Source organism: Photinus pyralis, unplaced genomic scaffold, assembly GCF_008802855.1.
Source record: "Photinus pyralis isolate 1611_PpyrPB1 unplaced genomic scaffold, Ppyr1.3 Ppyr1.4_LG5, whole genome shotgun sequence".
Classification (NCBI taxonomy): domain Eukaryota; kingdom Metazoa; phylum Arthropoda; class Insecta; order Coleoptera; family Lampyridae; genus Photinus; species Photinus pyralis.
In genome coordinates this window covers 38,474,731-38,496,033 of record NW_022170596.1, presented here as the reverse complement: position 1 = coordinate 38,496,033, position 21,303 = coordinate 38,474,731, and the positions used below count along the sequence as shown (strand labels likewise).

General features: G+C 37.4%; 1 protein-coding gene across 2 annotated transcripts in view; it reads right to left on the bottom strand.

Annotated features, from left to right (window-relative positions):
• Positions 1 to 1,900: 1,900 nt before the first annotated feature.
• LOC116170321 (adenylate cyclase type 3-like) overlaps positions 1,901 to 21,303 on the bottom strand; it is a 195,495-nt gene continuing 176,092 nt past the window's right edge. For both annotated transcript variants that reach the window (XM_031486631.1, XM_031486632.1), the window contains 12 exons: positions 11,168 to 11,275; positions 11,024 to 11,112; positions 10,808 to 10,969; positions 10,672 to 10,759; positions 10,504 to 10,620; positions 10,198 to 10,457; positions 10,069 to 10,144; positions 9,788 to 10,013; positions 9,653 to 9,735; positions 3,169 to 3,267; positions 2,873 to 3,121; positions 1,901 to 2,822 (listed from right to left, as the gene is read on the bottom strand). In XM_031486631.1, coding sequence (XP_031342491.1) covers positions 2,433 to 2,822; positions 2,873 to 3,121; positions 3,169 to 3,267; positions 9,653 to 9,735; positions 9,788 to 10,013; positions 10,069 to 10,144; positions 10,198 to 10,457; positions 10,504 to 10,620; positions 10,672 to 10,759; positions 10,808 to 10,969; positions 11,024 to 11,112; positions 11,168 to 11,275 — 1,947 coding nt within the window. In that variant the 3' untranslated portion in view covers positions 1,901 to 2,432. The remainder of the gene's footprint in view (positions 2,823 to 2,872; positions 3,122 to 3,168; positions 3,268 to 9,652; positions 9,736 to 9,787; positions 10,014 to 10,068; positions 10,145 to 10,197; positions 10,458 to 10,503; positions 10,621 to 10,671; positions 10,760 to 10,807; positions 10,970 to 11,023; positions 11,113 to 11,167; positions 11,276 to 21,303) is intronic.

Here is a 21,303-nt window from a genome sequence, read left to right as displayed (position 1 = left end):
CTCCAAAAATCTTGCGGGCAGGGGCGATCGGCTTCTGGCGAAGGATCTGAAAGCAATATTACGGCACATGGACACGGTAGCTATTGCCCTAACGGGAACGCAAGCATCGAAGCGGCAATTAATTAGCAGTTGCTAAGGGGAATCAAATGCAGGAAAGCGAAACAGTATCACCCTTATAATTAATGGAACTGATACTAGTAAAAAGCTTACCTTGCAATTAAACGATTAAACGAAAGCGCTAAATACGGTGCGATAAAACTTAATGCCAGATAGATTTACGGAAAGTATCAAAAATTAATACAGTACTTACAAATGTCACTAGCACTTTACCATTTATGAAATTCGGCTATTTCATGGAGTGCTCGACGGTTTTCCAGCCGCCAGTTATTGCTAATTGTACTTTCTTAATTTGCCGAATAATACTTCTAAATTCATAATTCTAATTAACCCTATTGTCTCTTGTAATGTCTCAGTTCAGGCAAAAGGTCTCTTATCAAACTGATAGCGGCGTGTGAAGCTGTATGGCCTTGCAGTTTTAATGCTCGTTTTAAATTAACATAGGAAACCAAAATCACCTAATAATTACTTAATGGGACTGAAATTCTAGATTATTAATTCGCCCTCGTCTTCTAAAAGAGCTTTCGGACACAACAAAGATAAACTAAAACTTGCAGCGTCAAGGCGGAAAATAGGTGCTTCGTTGCAAAATTAAAATTTATTTCTCACGTAATATAATACTCGTAGATGTAAGAAAACGTATATTGGACAAAGGACGAGTAAAATTTTGTAGGTTTTTTAATTACAAAAATGTAAGTGTCCTTAAACACTTAAATGAGCACAACCTTTTGATCAGTGATTTGACAAAGAGCGGGTAAATCCCAGGAATTTTTTGATTTTGTATAAAAAAAAGCAAGTATCCTTAAACACTTCAATGAGTACGATCAGTGACAAAGGCCGAGTCAATTCCAGGATTTTTGTAGTTGCCAATGATTTTAAGTTACGCTTAAATTTGTCGGTGCAAACGACCATAAGTGTGATTTTTGTCACTCATTAAACACCTGCTTTTTTTTGTTGATTTTTGAGATTCTGTACATTTAAACTTATCTAAATTTAAAGAAAGGAAAGAATAATTGCTTTCTCAGCCATGGAAACAATAAATTTGTCTTCTTGAAACGTGTGAATTTCTATTACTATTATTACTACTATTACCATTATTATAGAATAGGTATTCCGAAATTTTCGAAAGTGAAATTGCACAAATCACGCACAAAAGACTTACCTTACAGCATTTTAAATCAAGGAAATGTTTATTTTTGTCGACACGAAAAGGTAAACACGTAAACACTGATTAAGAAATAAGAAGCAAACTGGGCAAGCATGACACGTATAAGGAAATTGCACTCAATCTTATGAAATGGGGACATTTATGGAGATATACAAAGCATAAACTGTTTATAGGTAATCTAATTATTGTATGAAGCAGGATGACGTATAGAGCTGGCGGGTATAATAGGTCACAAACAACAAATCAGGAACACAACAAGTGCAGTAGTAATAGAGTAGTAGAGATTACTATTGGGGCAGTACATAAGTCATAACAAGAATTATTATAAGGGCAAATGTAATGCACACTGCAGAAAACGTCTGTGGTATGGGTAGGGCATAAACAGAGGGATAATGGAAGACCTAGTGCACCTATTTAGTTACTTGTATTTTATTCAGGAGCTTAAACTTCAAAGTTCCAGTGAAAATTCATCGAGGTCTATTCCTAACGCATTAGACTATATAATCAAGGGAGTTCAAACACATTTTAGACGTTCGTGGGAAAAAATTCATCTCTGTAGGCATAGGGAGACATAATCTAGACAGCTGCTGGTATGGGTAACATATATTAAGAGAAAACGTCTGAGTACTTTTTATTTTATTTGATTCCATAATACAATATTATCACGTCCTAGAGATATCTAGAGAGTGAAAATAGTTAAATCCAGTTCCTCGAATGTGATTCTCATACAAAATATTTCCTACTACGAACTTATTTGTTTGATCCCATCTTATAAATAGCTTGATCTCGCGTTGAGTCCATAAATAATTATTATACAGCCGCAGTTCCCAGTTGGTGAAACCTTTAATAATTTTACCGCTTATACAATATTAGGCCAGTATTTTTGTACAAAGGAATTCGACTTTAAGTGGAAGTAAACCTAATCATATTGAGATTGATGGAAATGGCATTAATTAAATAATCATCGGGAGCACGTTAGAAAATTGATGTTCTAAGTATTAATATTGGTTTTTTTTGTTTTGGCTAACATTCAAAACTATTACACTATGATTGACAGTCGATTGCACAATGATTGAAATAATCGATGGATCTAAGTATTACATCAGTTACCAGATCTAATTATTAATAGATTGTCCACTACTTAGCATTACAAGTCGCTTTGATTTAGCAACAGTGCATTTTCGGCTCCTGTTTTTTCAATGAGATGCTCAATGATGAGGGGTTGAGTCGGAACTGTTCCATCTAATTCGTTTGCAAAAACATCTTCGTCGCTTTTATAATCATCCGCGTTTAGACACTCGATCACCGTTTTATCGTCCGATTTTTGACTGGTATGGGACTCTTCCTCTTCGGTAACGGTTTCCATTCCCGGTATACCTAATATCGGTGACGCTTGAGCAGTTGGTGGGGTAATTTTACCGGCTTTTCCTAAAAGGTAGTACGTCATGAGCTGCCCTTTTCCCTTGACCGCCACAAGACCTCGTTGCTCAAATTGATAACCAAAGTTTTGTAAAATCTGACACGTTTCTTCCGTTACCTTGAAATGAATAATTAATTACTTTTACAAATTTCAAACGTTATACTTGCCTGAATACAACCAGCTTTCCCTGTGCTTTCCATTCTAGACGCCACATTTACGGTATTCCCCCAAATATCGTAGTGAGGTTTTCGGGCCCCTATTACACCCGCGGTTATAGGACCATGATTTATTCCCAGTTTTAGGACAAAATGGTTAAAGCTCTGTTCGTTGATGCTTTGTATCGCTTTCTTCAGTTCTAAGGCAAATTCTACCAAGAGCGCTAAGTGAGCCCAACGAACGGTGATGGGGTCATCTGGCTGTAATAATATTTCGTCACTTACTTACTCAGTTCAATAGCGAGTACCTTCACTTGACGTGTAGGGTTCAGTCCACTTGCGGCCATATACGTAGAACCAATCGTTTTGATTTTGATTATGTCTTGAAATTGAGGCAATCCCAATAGCTGCAATAAAGAAACAGTTGGTTTTAAGTGGCGTTAAATGTACAGTGAATCTTATTATTTACGTAGCCAATCATCGAGACCGAAGAAATAGACTATAGCGGTGTTGTGGTTTTGGTAGGTATGAAGGCTGCGTAAACCCCATACAAGATTCCATGCAGGTTAACTCGCCTCGATAACTTTGATCATTGGTCAGCTAGAGCTGGGTACTGCTCGCGAGCGTTTCGCTTGAAATAGCGCTCCAAGCGGAAAAAGCGCTTACGAGCGAAACGCTCGCGAGCACTTTTTGGGGCGGCCGCTTGGTGCTTGATACTTAAAGTGCTCGGCGCACGAGCGCTTTTTTCGCTTATGAGCTTTTTTTCGCTTGCGAGCTCTTTTTCCGCTCGCGAGCGCTTTTTCCGCTCCTGAGCGTTTTTTTCGCGCTTCTAACCGCTCTCAAGCGCTGAAGGATTAAGCGCCTCTCGTGAGCGTTTTTTCCGCTCACGAGCACTTATCCAAAGCGCTCGCGATAAACCGCTCGAGCTCGATGCTCGCGAGAATTTTGGAGCCAATTAGAACGCTCGTCGCTCGAGCGGTTTTTTAGACCGCTCGACCCAGCTCTGTGTCGCTATGAAAATTCCTTCTCAACAAAAAGTCATCCCTTTGAGAAATTACATGCCTTCTTCCTTTTAGCATTAAATCCAATTCCCATCAGTCGTAATTGTCATAGAAACAGTCAATTCACCATTGAATTCTTTGATTATAAAGTTCAACTAGGCTGTTATGAACAATGGTGCAATTTTTGAACTTGAACGTGATTTTCTTTTGAGCGAGCATAGTGGTGCGAATGGAGAAAAGTAATTAAGAGTAGTAGTAGTGCTTTCCTGACTGCAGGCATTACCGGCAAAGAGTTTTTTAAGTATTTTCGTTTTTATTTGCCTCATTAGGGCAGATTATTTTTTGGAGTTTAACATTGCGAATTTTTTGCGAGAGTGTTTTGGAGGTGCATATCGTCGTCTTTAGATCATTTTCTTTGCGGTCGAGCTGAACATGATTGCTCCATGAGAGGAGCTATCCCTTAACGGTCATTTTCCCTTGATTTTCCCACAATTATTGAAATCAATTTTTTAGAGGTGAAATCGTTCCGAATTTTTCTGACCACGACTCGTCCTTCCCGCGACTATTTCACAGGGTGAATATTTCGAAAGAGGATCATTTCTTTTAAAAGTAAATATTTTGAGAGTAAACTCCCATGATCGAATTTTTGAGGGGGAGTTCCCTGTGAATATTCGGGGGGAATCTAGGGGGAAGCAACTTTGAATTTTTGGTGTACACTTCTCTGAATTAATTTGAATTAACGTGAATTAATTTGAATTAGCCTGAATTAAATAGAATTAACGTGAATTAATTACAATTAATGTGAATTAATTTGAATTAATTCGAATTAACGTGAATTAATTTCAATGAGGGTGAATTAATTTGAATTTACGTGAATTAACGAGAATTAATGTCAATTAATTTGAATTAATGTGAATTAATTTGAATGAACCTGAATTAATTTGAATTAATCTGAATTAAGCGTGAATTAACATGAATTAACGTGAATTAATTTGAATTTGAATGTTTGGTGTACGCCAAAAATGGTACTTGTTCACCTTAAGAAAAATTCGTTTCTAAAAATCATCGATTCCTGAAACAATTGCCCTTGTAAATCCCCAGAAAATTCGCTTCAGAAAATTTGGTTGCACTTAAAAAATCACCCTTGGAATATTTCATCCCTAAAGTTTTGTTTTCGGTAAAGTTTCTCACTGGAGATATTCGCTATAGAAAAATCCTCATCCTGAAAATGTAGCCGCGAAAAAATAACTATTGTGTTTGATTTTCAAAAATTTGTTCCCGGAAAATTTCTTCTGGGAAAATTCCCTATGGAAGAATTCGCTTTCGGAAAATGTAAACTTGAAAAAGTCGCACTGGGGATTTGCTCACCGGAAAATTCTTTCCTGGAATAATTGTATAACAAATTTTTGTCTTGGAAATTTAGCCTCGAAAAAATCGTCCTTGGAATATTTGACACTTAAAAACATGTCTCGCCCGGGGAAATTTCGCTATGGAAAAATTAAAACACGAAAAAATCGTTCGTGGTAAACTTTTCCCTGGAATACTTGCGTGAAAAGTTTGCCACCAGAAAATTTAGTTTCGAAAAAATCTCCGTTGGAATATTTGACCCACAAACACTCGTCCTGATAAAATTTGCCCTGGAAAATTCGTTTCTCGAAAATACGCCGATTCCTGTAAAAAAAAATCGCCCTTAGAAATCTCCTGAAAATTCGCTAGGAAAAATCGCTCTCATAAAAAAATGCTCGTAAAAATCTACCTTCGCTATAATACTTGCGTGAATAATAATTCGTTTCCAGAAAATTTTATGCGCTCTAAAAATCGCCCCTTGAATATTTGACCCCTAAAGACTTGTCCTCCGAAAAAAATATACAAGGCAAATTCGCTATGAAAAAATTGCCTTTTTAAAATGCTTCCATGTAAGATTCAACCCGTAAATTCATACAGGGAATATTCGCCTCTACGAATTTTTCCCCCGTAATGTTTGCGTGACAATTTCACCCCCAACAATTTTCGGGAGGGTTCCTGGAAAACTTCTTTCTTAAAAAATTCGCCTACCGAATAAAGTCGTTATTAGAATATTTGAAAATTGTTCTGGGAAAGTTCGCTATGGAAAAATTCGCTTTCGAAAACTTTACCTATGGAAAATGTAGGCTCCAAAAATTGCCCTTGAATTTTTCGTCCAGAAAAGCATATACAGAAAATGATGAAAAAATCATCTTTCGAATATTTGCTCCCCAAAAAATCGTCCAGGGAAAATCTGTCTTGGGAAATTTACGTTGGAAGTTTCTGCCCTGAAGTACTTGCGTAAAAAACTCGCCGCCGAAACTTGCGTGGAAAACTTGTCTCCAGAAACGTAAAAAAATCTCCCTTGAAATGGAAAAACTCTCGCCCGTAAAATTTAATATTGGTACTCATAAAATCGTTCTTGGAAAATTTTTCCCTGATATGCTTGTGTAAAACATTTGTCCCCAGAAAAAAATCCACCGTTGGAATATTTTACTCGCAAATTCTAGTCCTGGTAAAAATTTGCCTTGGAAAAATTCTAGATGGAAACAACTTTGAATGTTTGGTGTACACCCCTCTGTATTAATTAGAATTAACCGGAATGAATTATAATTAACGTGAATTAATTAGAATTAACGTGAATGAATTATAATTAACGTGAATTAATTAAATGAACGAGAATTAATGTGAATTAACATGATTCAATTTGGATTAATGTAAATTAATTTGAATTAACGCGTGAATTAAATTGAAATAACGTGAATAAATTTGAATTAACGTAAATTAGGTTGAATTAACGTGAAATAATTTGAATTTACGTGAATTAATTTGAATTTACCAGAATTAATTTGAATTTACGTGAATTAACTTGAATAAACGTGAATTAGCACGACTACGTGAATTATTTTGAATTAACTTAATTTGAATTTATGGTGTACACCAAAAATGGTACTTGTTTCCCCCTAGGAGGGTATTTTTTGATGTAAAGGACATTTCGGAATCGGAGTTGGAGTAGGCAACCTTCCCTTTGACAGCAATTTCTCTTGAAGTTAACCTAAATATGATTCATAATTGAAGCAAATTTCTTGGAAGGTAAATACTTCGGCGTGGGCTAATGTTAGTTAGAACCAACTATATCTACTTTTGGGACCATGTTTTTGGAGAACGAATACCTCTGCAATGGCGCATGTTTTGAGAAGGTGGTTCCTATACAGAACGCTACGCTGGTGGGTAGTTATTCTGCAGGCGACTAATCTGGAGGAGGATTCCATGAGAGAATTTACCTTGCAGCAATTTTTCTGGAGGTAATATTCCGGAAAGCACATATTCTTGGAGATAACAGTGTTGAAAACGTTCTGGGTTCAAGCCATTACGCAGCTCCATATGTAGCAAATTGATTAGGTATATGTTTCAAACCTCTCAAACATCAGTTAATTCCCGTGTCACGCCCACCCTCCACAATAGTCCACTTGCTCCATCCAGGTCCCTAAAAAACTGCGACGAGCGTTTGGTGCAGCGTTTGCAGCTTACCAGACTCAGGTCTCAGAAAGGACTTTGGCATGAAGCAGTGCTGGAGCTACCTCAAGCACACGCCTAGCGAATCATCAAGACATTTCCTTCATTCAAAATAGTTCATTTTAAGGCATTTTGGTCTAAGGGTTACAAATTTAACTGGTGGTGATAGCAAACTGCTGACAAACCCACAACATCGTGGAGATTAGTTTTGCGGAGAAATTAGTTATAAATCTTAATTTCAATATTTGGAGTTATAAATCGAAATTTTGGGCTTAAAATATCAAGCTTTTAGGGGAATTTTTCGAAAGTACAAAAATTCTCCTCATGTGATGGTTTTATCTGTTTGTCCGTCCGTTCGTCTGTTCCTCGTTCAGCGATCAGTGCTATTTAATATGAGCCGGATCAAAAGTCTGGTTTCCTAATGCGAGCCGAATGGCAAAGAATTTCCTTACTGAAAATTTGATGCGATTCGTATCTAGTTTTTAATTCGATCCTGAGTTTTAACGTGGACCTTTAGAATTCGGTGGTATCAATTTGATAGCTTTAGAAACCAATCTATCCTAATGCTAGAACATGATCAAAATGTGTGTATGTACATCTCCTGACTAGTTTCCTAGAATTCGTAGTTACTGGGAAGAATACATCTTATAATTGTCTAGTTTTTTTAAAAATAAAGTTTAATAGCATTTTGTATTTTTATGAATTTCGAGGTACCGTAAAACGGGGTGACTTTTGATTCGTGTGGTGACTACGCGTGAAATCGGTTAACCATTATAAAAGTCTAATAACTTTGTTGGTGTCTGTTAGTTACATTTTTACGTTCGTTGGTTGATCGTTACTTAATTATGCAAAATTCAAATTTTTGAATTTTCGGAATATTTTTATTGCAATCGTTTGTTTGTGGTTTGTTGGTGTCTGTTAGTAATTAAAATAACGATCATCCAACAAACGTGAAAATGTAACTAACAAACACCAACAAACGAGCAACAAACGCTTGCAATAAAAATATTTTGAAAATTCAAAAATTGGGGGGCTAACTTGACGCCGGTAAAAAAATAATACAACAATTGAGCAATGAATGGTGATATTATAGAACCGAAAAACGGCAAAAATAGCACAAATGCGAAGTACGAAAAAGTAAGTCTGTAATTGGAATCCAATTATAATAATTTGACTCGAAAACCGAAAAAGAGTGCAAAGTTAAGCAGACTACAAACTATGACGAAGTTCGACATTTCGCTATCGGTATCGGTTCAAGGAGGTAACTATACAATAGTTCTTTATTATCATCTGGGCGTTTAAAGTTAAACGAAATATTTAGTAATATTGACCCCATATTCTAACAAAAACCCGATGGCGTTCGAAAAATTTTCAAAACCCGAATAAATCAGCTGGGTGGGCAAACTTAATCTAAAATTTAACTTCGTTAATTATTATTTCGTGACTACAACACTTACCTAACTTCATTAGTCGCTAATTGTTAAAGTGCTTCTCCTCCAGTTAACTTATTTAAAAATATCTTATTCTTTCGTAAAGTTTTCAGTGTCTCCGGACAATCGTTTTAAATGGACAAATCGAGGTTTTAATACCTTACCTGTTAGTAATCCCAAAATCAATTATCATTATTACACAGCGAAAATGTGTAATTACACCGCAATACAGCAAAAGCTGAAGTTCTTTTCAGTCTTATTGAAGAAATCTATATGGTTTTGAGGTTTCTTCGCCATCGAGCATGCATAAAGGAAGGTAGGTACCTACCTATAGTCCGTTCAGTGTAGTCAAGATCACATTACGTCTGTTCTATAAGCATTTTGTAATACATTTTTTTAAGTACAACCTTTGAATATAGACTACTAAAACCATAGTATATTGTGTTATATTATGGTGCAAGTTACAACCTACCAAAATAAAAACAGAAGGTAATAATATGCCTTATACAGCCTTACGTATACGTATACATGCCGTATAATACATTTATGCTTTTACTCTCCAACATCCATTTGGAACGAATTTAAATTAATGGAACTAGGTATACCTAGTCCATAAAATTAACTTAAAAGATAATTCGTTAAAGTATATGTTGACTTCGTTACTTAATGAAATGGATCGAGGCGAACATGAACCTTTGTTGCTTATGAGCTCGTTGTTTCCCAAACCGTGAACACCCATTTTTTTAAATCAATGAATATTGCATATGGAATAAATAGTCAATATCCTGGTGGAGATGCATTTTCCGAGGCGAATGGATAATTATAAAAAAAAGCTTCCTCACCGCGTCAAAATCCGAAATAACTTCATTTAGAAATCTCAAACACTCCAACCCTTGATTGTTCACAGTCTCTTCGGAATAAAAATCTAAAAATTAAAATTTAATCAACAACGTAACGTAATTATAATTTCATTTTACCGGAAAAGTTAGGCATAGAGGAAAACAAGACACCAATTTCTGCATAGCTCTGCGAATATAATTCGTCGTGCTGTCTTTTCCTATTTCCCATAAAATGCGCGGCCACATGTGGCGGCAGCACGTTGTAAACTAGTGCCTCGTTTCTCCTTCGCATATCTGAGGCACGTTCTCGTTGTTCGTTCACCTCTGAGCGCCAGAGAAATAAAAGCCTAGAAACCTCCTCCATCTAAAACGCAACACGGGAACGTGTACGTCAGATGCCAATAAAACGTATTACTCACATGTCTTGCCAGAAATATGAGAGCGAGGGTGGCTGTTACCAATAATCCTGATAGCGTGTATTTGCTTTTGGTAAAGCTGAAAAGTAATCGGAGTTTATATTAAAGGAAATGATGATATTAGAGATATACTTGGACCAATGCTTTCGAGATTCCTCGCAATCGAGAGCGGGCGCTAATAAAATAACGTTAACAACGCAGTGAGCTGCCGTAATTAAGACCATAAAAAGGGTTTTACATAGATAGGAAAGAGAAGCGGGAATTGCGGATGCAATCAGTATTAAAACGGTAAAGAAACTAAAATACGAAGGATAAAGGCATGCTGCGTTTGTGTCTTCCGTTAAAGAGCAGTTTTCTTGCACCTGCCCTAAATTTAAAGGCGAACAGGATATCTACAAAGTGCTCGTTTTATGACCGCCGTTTTTCCAGTTTACTCACCGTATCGGTAATATTGAGGGTCGTAAGTAACACTATACAAGTTATGGACAAAACCCTTTGCATTAAAATTGATTCATTGATCTTCCGGAAACACGACTTTAGGCAAATGGAAATTGGCTGCAATCAGTTGAGTCAATGCAAATAACGAATCACACAAGGGAGTCTCACCTCCGGAAGGAACTCCACCAACGAAATTGCGGAAATAATCATAAGTAGAAAGCTGCCGATTACAAACGAAAGAAAATTCATAAGTCTTCTGCAAAATTAAGGGATAAATTACTCGCCGCTAGCAGTCAGCGCTTACCTTGGAAGTACGATAAATTGCGAAACACCGATCGCTAATCTCACCACTAAGAATGCTTGTAGGGTGATATTGGAAAATGATTCGCTGTGAAGCTGGTACGATTTTTCTAACTCCGGCTTTATAAATCTCAAGGAGTGCATTCTCGTATTTTTCAACAGCTCTCTGAAAAACGTTGGAAATTTATTTCGCGGGTAGGTGTTAGAGTGGATAACTCACCTGTGACTTTCTCTACTAACCAATTCCTTTTTTAATCTATTTTTAAAGTCTTCGGAATCTTGGCGAGTTTTTGACGTGACTAAAGAGTCCTTCAAAATATTTTAAATTACATTTTTTTCGAGGATGAAAAAAATTTAATTTTACCTCTCCCTCGTCCTTACTATCGGAGGCAAAGTCGGCAATTACGCAACTGTCTTCTTCGGGTATTATGCGGCCACCGTTTTGTACTTCGGTCTTCGGCTCAGGCTGGTACTATAAACAAAATTGCGTTAGCGTTATTAAATAAGCAGCAGTTGGATGTGAAATAAAAAAGTCCTTTATACACCTTCAGGTGGTGGGTTTGTTGTTTTAATAAAATTGCTGATTAGGCGAGTTTGTCGCATAAAAAGATATGTCAGGGAAAATACTGCTAGGTATGTTAAATTGGGAGTGATCACAGTTTGCGTTCAGTTTTTCTGTTGACAATTCCAATGCACTGGGATAGATGAGCTTTTTGCAGGCGTTTAGTTTATCGCATAATCTACATGAAGTGTGAACTATTCATCAGGATGCTTTAGAAAACAATGAGTAAATAGTCAATTTTTTACACTTCACACTTGCTCTCATTTTCTAAATAATGTTAATTCATTTTTATGCAGCTATATGAACATCTTAAATTCCATTCAACGTTTTATTCGCGCTAAACGAAAAATTCTTTCTTAATTGCAACTACAAGATCAAGAATTTAAACTAGTTGTAAATCAGCATATGGAATAAGCGCATTTTTGGTAATACAGATCAGTATTTTAGTAGCAACGTTTAAAATTATCTCATGAGTAGTCTAACTCAAAATAAACTAGAGCCTGCACATCTATACACTATAGCAGAAAGCTTTTAGTGAAATTTTGAAGTATGTAGGTATTGCATGAGATCTCATCCGGACAGCCAGCCAGCCAGCCATAACGAATATAATAGAGTTTTTGTATAGTGGGAAAGGAAAATTATAAATATCGCGGAGCGACCGAATTTACACGATTCGGGAAATCTATCTTAGAACATTAATGCGTCGTTGGCAAAGCCGTGACAAACTTTTCAGAAATTGGATAGAGGTCAATTAACAAGTGCGCCCTCTTCTGCGTAGAGTTAGGTGAAACTTCATCTAGCGATGAACTGTAAATAACAACCATTCCTTGGAAAATTGTCTTATTTTACTTGAATTGAAATATTACATAGTTTTTTTTTTACTTCATTGTGAGTAGGAGTGTCGAAACCTTTTTATTGTAAGATGAAAGGCATTTTATCATGCGAGATCGTTTTGAAACTATGCCTATCTAACACTGTCATGAAAATCAAAAACGTACAGTTCAACGAGGGTAGGGGCATCAAGTTTTTCACTATGCAAACACTGTTGGGATGTGACATCATTGTTGGGAGTATGTACGTGCCATGTTTCAAATTATAAGACGGCTTTTAGACGGCGACACTGTATGCGAGGTACTCTATCAACACATTTTGTTGCAGAAGTTCGCGTATTCGTAAAGGAAAAGGGAATTGGCCACGGCTATCCAGGGGAAACGAGTCTTCCAGTGAAACAACCACCGAGGTTTGACAAAACTCATATAATTTTGGGCGCCAGGTCTGTACAAGTCACGCCAAAAATAAAAAAAATCAACTAAAAATGAAATAAGAATACAAGCTTTTCTGAATCCTCGGGCACCGGTGGGTATTTATAAACAATCTCGTCTTGGCAATGAAGAATCCATATACACAAATAATATTTAGTTACATAAAACAGTAGGAAAATAAATTAGCAATTCTGGGCCAGGATAGGTACACTTAACTAAATGAAAATGTTGAGCCAAGATTATCACTTATAAAGTAGGTATAGCTTAATCTTACCTCGATTACAGACAGAACATACAAAGAAAAATATACCAAAACACTACAATGCCCAAATCAGACCTAATTCCAATTAATTCAAACTTACGTATCCCATTAATAAATGGGTTTCCGATTGCGATATAGGTAAAAAAGAAAGATAGATCACATATGGCATAACATAAAAAGACCAGTGTTGAAAAGAGGAATTCTATGAAAATAACTTTACCTAAAGAAGATACAGCCAATTCACATTCGCGTAAAGAAGCTTAGATAATTAATTTAAACAATTTCAGCGTGTGGACTCTGGAATTTTCTCATTTAAATAAAATTTTTCGCAAAGATCGACCTGTCATTTCAACGACAAAAGCAATAAATGATCTCAATTCCAATAGTGCCAACTACTCGTAGCACACTAAGAGGGCATTCAGTCAGTTACACAAACCAAGAGTACATTCAACGGAACGTTACATTTCTGTGAACGAAAGGTCTCATGGGCGCAACCCTGTCAACGATGTATCTGGTCCGCATATACATAGTCAACTCTAACCAACCCTCGCGTGGGGAAGTCAACAAAAAATCTGAAAAAACTATAAAGAATAAAGTCCTTAGCAACCATATTCAGAAAAACGTAACACCAGGAAATGGTGGTGCGGTTTTTTGTTTAGGATTTAAATTTTATGGCGCGAACACGGAATATGACTACACTACATACTATACTGTAATGTAACTACAGGGGAGTCTCGTTTCTCTAGGTTGAAACAATGCCGAAGATGAGAAGGAGCCATCATTTACTCGTTGTCAACGTAATTTCGGTTTAAGTATCGATAATAGCAGGCGGGACATCCTGTATGTAAAGTTATTCAAGATTGTTTCATAGGGTTTGGGTTTAATTTCAAATAAACACAAAAATATAATAAGTTTAGAAGTTTTAATTTTAAGTAGTCATTGTAAGGATAGTGTAACGTGATTTATAAATTCGGGTTCGATTTATATCAATATTTATTAAACAAAACCAAAACACTATAAAAACCGTACAATTTATATCGATTATTTATATCACACACACTTCGCAATTTATATTTCCGCGCTCGATCTCATTCGGTAGTAAACTGCTTGCGATTTCGGTCCGCAACCATTTATACACGCAAGCAATGTAAGTCCACTCGCGTACATTCTGAATATTCCTACACAAATCCCCACTATCGCGCGCGTAGAAAATTCCAGAGCGCCAAAGGCGACGTCATGTCTGGAGCGTTTCCGTTACACTTCCCCCTTCTTAATTCTGGACGTCCGTTCAGAAACTGCATTAGTATTACTTTTTAATGCCTCGTGTCGGAATCTGCAGTCAGAAACTGCTCGACAAACACCTTTCTTGAAAAAGTAACAGTCCACAGTTTTGCGGAGGGTCGTCCCCTGTGGGTTGAAGCAGCATACTGTAATTCGAACGCTAGTGTTTCTAAAAATCACTTCGATCATGGTTCGCACTATTTTCCAGTCCAACCCATCTAAACCACATCCAATCTTCGGGATCGCCAAGCTATTTATGTCATAGTATGCCATGAGTTTCTTTAAGCTTTTTAAAGCAGATCAGAGGTTTTCATAGGTGAGTTTCCCTTCTGACGTTTTCTTTGAAACCAAGTAGAACAAAGAGCGTTGACTATCTTCCAAGCGCAGTACTTTACCCACTCGTGGTCTTTGCTTTAACAACTCGTCTATTCTTCCAAATCTTTTCCGGAATACGGAAGCTATACCTCTACTTATGCGAAGGTCTTCGGCGACACAATGGGCGATGGAAACGTTAACCTGAAGCTCAAAAATATTTTGACAAATTTCCTGAGTAACGCCAAATCGAGCATTCTTCCGCTGGGCGTAATTTGACATAAAATCGTTAAAGTTTGGCTCGATCCCAAAGCTGCGTTCCTCTTCTCGAATACCTCTAACTTCTTCGTTGTTGTTGAATCCGGCATATCGTGCGAGTCGATTAATGTGGACAACTTTCGGTTTCCGGTGGTTCATTCTGATACGATATATCACGTCATTTATTTTCTTGATCACCTCATACGGACCTTCCCATTGTCTTTGTAGCTTGGGAGAAAGACCTCTTCGTCTCTGTGGATTGTGCAGCCATACCAGATCTCCAGCTTCAAAAGTTTCATTGGCCGAGCGGAGGTTGTATTGATTTTTCATGCGATCGCTGGCAATCTGAATATGACTTCTAGCCAAGTCGTGAATATCGTTCATCTTCGCCTTTAGTTGGTCAACATAATTTTCACCTGCGACATATTCTTCATGGGGTTTACGCCCAAACTCGAGGTCACATGGAAGGCGTAGTTCACGACCCAACATAAGGCAGGCAGGAGTCTGACCCGTGGTCTCGTTGACGGCTGATCGATATGCCATGAGGAACAGGTGGAGGTACTGGTCCCAATTTTTCTGATGTTCTGCCACGACTTTTGAAAGATATTTACCCATCGTTCGATTCATTCTTGGTTTTATTGGCTCCTACCAATCGACAAACATCTTGGAACAAAGCCGATTCAAAGTTCCTTCCTTGGTATGAATGGATTTCTATAGGAACACCAAAACGTGTAAAGAACTCCTTTACCAACACTTCTGCAACTGTTGCTGCCTCTTGGTTTGGAATAGCGTAAGCTTCAGTCCACTTTGTGAAATAATCCATAGCCACTAGGATATATTTATTTCCGCCATCTGTCTCGGGAAACGGTCCTGCGATATCGATAGCAACTCGTTCCATCGGACTACCAACGTTATACTGCCTCATGGGTGCCTTCTTCTTGGAAACTGGTCCGTTTCCAGTAGCACATAACTCACATTTTTGACACCATCGCCGGACATCTTCTTTACGGTTGACCCAATAGAATCGCTCACGTACCCTTTGCAACGTTTTCGTAATACCAAAGTGTCCTCCGGAAGCGCCGTCATGCAATTTTCGCAATACTTCTGACACTTTGCTTCTAGGTACTACTAATTGCAGCGTCGATTCGGTGCCATCTTCACTTTCAAGGGTCCTATACAACAGGTTGTCTTTCAGAGTCAGGCTATTCCATTGGCCCCAATAACTCTTTACTTCAGGACTTGTGGCACTAATGTCTTGCCAGCCTGGTCTTTGTCCGTGGCGCATCCAATTCAGAACAGTTTTTATACTTGGGTCGTTTTCTTGGGCCGTTTTGATTTCGCTTGGTTTCCATTCCTCACTCTCTACAGTTGTTCGTCGCAGATGGCCAATCTTGTCTTCTATTTTAGAACAATGTGTGCAGTTGTCCTTGCACGGTCTTCTTGACAAAGCGTCTGCATTTTTGTGAACTTTTCCAGACGACGAAATGTTTACAGTGAAGATCGGGGCTTTGTTTCTGCAGGTCGACGATAGCCCCTTCCTGTCGACCTTTCTTAGTTTTCCGACTGCTGCAATGGTCTTTGGCAGTTGCGGCGAACGTGTCCAATCTCGCCGTGGTTCACGTTTCTTTGCCAGTGACTGTATTGCTTTATTGACCTTTTCTTCCATTACTTTACTGACCTTTTCTACCACTACTTTACTGACCTTTTCTTCAAAACTTTCAGAACCACCTTCCTCTTCGATGGTTCTTACCCAGGCTGTCACTGCGAGGTTCCACCATACGTACTCGCGCACTTCCATGACTAGCTTTCTTGGCGGCTTCGAATTCTAACGCATGGGCCAAAGCTTTCTCAATTTTGTCGTGCCTAGCCAGGCTCAAAGCCTGCTGGGCATCTCCATCACGAACGGCATCGATAAATGTTTGTACAGTCAGTTGATCAAGAAAGCTCTCCGGTGCCGTAGGGTATGCCAATCGAATCAGTCTAGCGATGTCCGCTTCAAGTTCCTGCAAACTTTCTCCAGGTTTCTGCATTCGGTTCTTGACTTGGGCATAGTAAACTTGCTGAAGGTGTTTATCGCCATATCGCATTTCGAGTCGCGCTACTATTTGTTGGAAGTTCTGTTGATCCTCGGGGATAGTCCGCAACACATCCAGAGCATCTCCTCTCAGAGCAAGAATCAGGGCTGTAGTTTTGTCTTGAAGAGTCCATTTATTTGCCGCAGCCGCTGCTTCAAACTGTCGAACGTACGTGGTCCAAGGAATCTTACTATCAAAAGTAGGTGGCTTTACTCGGGCTTGCTGAACGTCGCCTTCTACTCTTGTATTTGTTTCTTGGTCGACCTTCTTGTAATGAGTAGACTGTGGCACCTCAAGAAGACGGTCCATCAGTAATTCATCTGGGGCACTACTAGTACGCTCTTCCGTAGTCAGTCGCAAGAATTGCTCGCGCAGCTCTTCATACTTGTGCTCAATCTCAACGAATGTTGCTTTAAATGTTTTGGAAACTTCCGTAATTCTATCTTCAACTTTTTCTTCAATTGATTTAGAGACTTCTTCGATAATCTTTCTAGAATTTTCTTCCATTTTCTCGAACTTCTCTTGAATATTTCTAGAATTTTCTTCATTAATCTTTCTAGAATTTTCTTCCATTTTCTCGAACTTCTCTTCAAAATTTCTAGAATTTTCTTCCAACTTCTCTTGGTTGCTTTTCATTTCTTGTTGCAACACCTGTTGGCCATTTTGGATTTGCTGGAGCAAATTGAGCATCGTTTCTTCCATTTTAGCGGCAGCAGATCTTGTTACAGGCATACACAAGCAGAAGCACTTAATTTAATCTTACTTTTAATTAATTTAATTAATCCCACACCTGACACCAATGTAACGTGATTTATAAATTCGGGTTCGATTTATATCAATATTTATTAAACAAAACCAAAACACTATAAAAACCGTACAATTTATATCGATTATTTATATCACACACACTTCGCAATTTATATTTCCGCGCTCGATCTCATTCAGTAGTAAACTGGCCCGATGTTCGGTCCGCGACCATTTATACACGCAAGCAATGTAAGTCCCGAACATCCGCGTACATTCTCGAATATTCCTACACAAACCCCACTATCGCGCGCGTAGAAAATTCCAGAGCGCCAAAGGCGACGTCATGTCTGGAGCATTTCCGTTACAATAGTATTTGTTTAATTAATTTACTATTTCGTGTCTAAAAACTCATCAATAATGAATACCATGTGTGGGATAAGCAACGCATTGTGTTTATCAATACGGGCGACGAAGAAGTATTTTGAGTATCACCGGAAAAATACAATATTGAACTCATGGAATGGAGGTGGTTACGAAAAATGGGAATAAACGAGGATGCTGTACTACTGTCTCTTTCGGGTCGATTGAAAAAGTATATGTCACTGTTGCGCTAAATCTGACGGGCTATTTCGCCGCATAATAAGTTTAAGTTTTTGAAGTTATACGCATGCGGTTCCGCAGTTGAGAGGACAAAGTCGTTGTCGAGTTTTGATAAAGTGTTGTTTAATTAATTACCCGATCAGCCATTATAATTATTGGTTAAACTCATCCAACAAGTTATTGGATATGGATTACTCAAGTTATGTCTTAAATAAATGTGAGTTTTAAGAGCTGCCAACTTTCTGTAAAGTGTTCGGTTCGTATTTCATTGTGTTCCCATTGTCCGAACCAGATAATTTAGATATTAAAATGGCTAATGTGTGAGTAATTATTTTTCCTGAGATATCTTGAATTTTTTTTAATTTGTCCGTTCTGTAAACGGGTTGTGTGTTATGAAAAGGGCATTGTCAGCCTTAAATTTTTCTTACGAGTTTTTTATGTTTCATTTTTTATCCTGATGTGTCTTAGAATAAATTCTTGTGATATCATGGTATTAATCAATTGTGGTTTGAGATCCAGGTAAAGTGCATTTGGATAGAATTTTAGTTGGTCATTTTGTTCTAAATATTGATTCACGAATCTCTTCATTTTTACCACCCGCCCGTTATTAAGGGATATATTGCATTGGGGTAAAAAATGACCCCCCCCATTTTTGTTTGAAAGAAATACACGTTTTGAAGCACCAGATATCCGATTCAAACAAAATCTTGATGATGTCTGTCTGTGGGTACGTCTGTACTATTATGTCTGGCTAAACGGCTGAACGGATTGGAACCAAATTTGGTACACATATTCATAGACGTAAAAGAAAGGGTCGAAAAGCTTTTGGGCAGAACACAAGCGCGCAGGTGTGCGGGTGGTACTTGTGTGTCAACCGTACGCATATTTTATGCTGTCGTACAGATAATTGATTGTTCTGTTCAAATATCTTAAAAAACATAGGCATTGCATTTAATAATAATAATAATATTAATAGTTTATTGTCCAAACAGAATAGTTCCATAAACTAGGACAATATTAGGTAAGATATACATGTAGTGCGAATAATAACCGAAAAAAAAGAAAAGCTTTAAGCATGACATAAGTGAAAATAAAAGAAAAATTGACAATTATTATTTAAAAAGCAAAAGTTGCATCGATTTCTAGTTAAACTGGAAGTGATAGAGGAAGTTTCAATGTTACATAATTAATGTGAAGAGATATTGAGGTGACTCTATTATCTCGAAGGCATCTGTATACATATCAGTAACAAATGGCATCAGTGATTCACGGTTATTTGTAAACCATGTCTAGAGATAATCAAATTTCTGAAACCTAGGCCACCCTCTTTCTCTCACAGTATATTACTACATCATACTAGACTTTGAAGTTCGTATTTTACTCGATTAGTTACATATAACGTAAAGCAATTAATATTTAATTTAGTTTAAAGTTTTCGTGTACATACTTAGAGGTCACGCACAGATTATAGGTTATAATTTTCAGTTTATTAGATTAACAAACAGGACTCGAACATCCCTCGTTTTTCAGGTAGGTTGATACATGTGGGAGATCGCGAAAAAAATTTGATTACCTACGTTTAGCAAACTCGTTTCACTCGCTCTGTTCTAGTCATAATTTAATCACGGTGTAAATTGCAATTTGGTTCTAATTAAAATGGTATTAGATTAAGCTCCCAATTGGGGATAGGAAATGGTGTTATATTAATATAGTGAACGTGAACCTTCTTACTTAAGATGAGTTCCTTTTCGCGTAGAATGTAAATTGAGGGAAAATAGAAGTACAGCTATAAGGAACACAGGGCTTTTATTTCACACCAAGATAATTTTGGTATGAAGAAAAAATGCAATAACATGTCGATTTCGATAGGGAGAAAGTTTGAGGGTAGGTATAATAATATTGTTCATCCAGCAACTCCCACTCAAAAACTATAGTATGCACCCCCTGCAATAAAGAGACGGATCAAGCCTGTACCGAATTGCAAACAACAGTTAAAGTAAAAATTTCGCCAAGGTACACGTTTAACTACTACGATTTTTTCCTTCCCTCAATCATGGGATATGTGTACATATCCTGGGGAATGTGTACATTCATCGTTTATCAAAATTAACCGTAACATATTGACCCGTATGAATAAAAGTAAGCAAATGCTTATACTTGCAAAATTCAAAGTAAATACTCGTAACTGCCCCTTCATACTGGTCTGTTTAGCATGGTTTAGCAGCGCTGCACTGCGTCCTGTCCTTCTGCTTAGAAGCGCTGCTAAGTCGCCCAGTGCGAAGGAGCACTTACGAGTATTTACTTTGAATTTTGCAAGTATAAGCATTTGCTTACTTTTATTCACACGGGCCATTATGTTATACATATTACCTACACTTAAATAAGGCAATTCGAAAAATACTTCCTAACTATTGAACTAGCACGTAAATTCTCAGTCGAAAATCCAGTTATCCGCAAATTTAAATTTCTTGTCATTTTTTATGATCGCAAGTTTGAAGATATGAGAGTATTGCTTTTGAACATCCATCTAGAACTGTTGCACTTCTGTAGGTGCATCGAAACTAGCAACAGAAATTCGGTGTTTATAAAATAAGGCAGAGTGCTAGACGGTGGCTCTAATTTATTTGGACTGTTACTATTTTCTCTAAAGTTCTTCTAAAACTGTAGAATTTTTATGCGTCCAAGTAGAACTATTAACAAATTTTCCATGGACACTATTTAGTGATCAGGTACAATACAGAGTGTCCAACAACGAGTCGAGATAATCATTAGCTAAAAAACTAATGCCAATAAATTTCTGAAAATTTTGGAATAGGGGTTATTCGTGTTATTCCACGCCACTGCGTCACACAAGCCGGCAAAACGAGAAACTCATTATTCTCAGAATTTACGTTAGATTCTCAATCATAAATAGTTTGTAGATGTAACAGGCGGTCGTTTTAGGTTTAGAAAAATTTGGTTTTGGATTTACAAATTATAGTATAGTACATTTTATACGTGTACCGCTCCATAATAAAAGAGTACGGAACTAATATGCGAGAAAATGAAGCGCGTCAAAATAAGAAGTGGATGGAAGACCAGATAGGAGTCGAAACGCCACACTGTCGACAATTCCAAAAACCGTCCTTTTGGACATAAAAG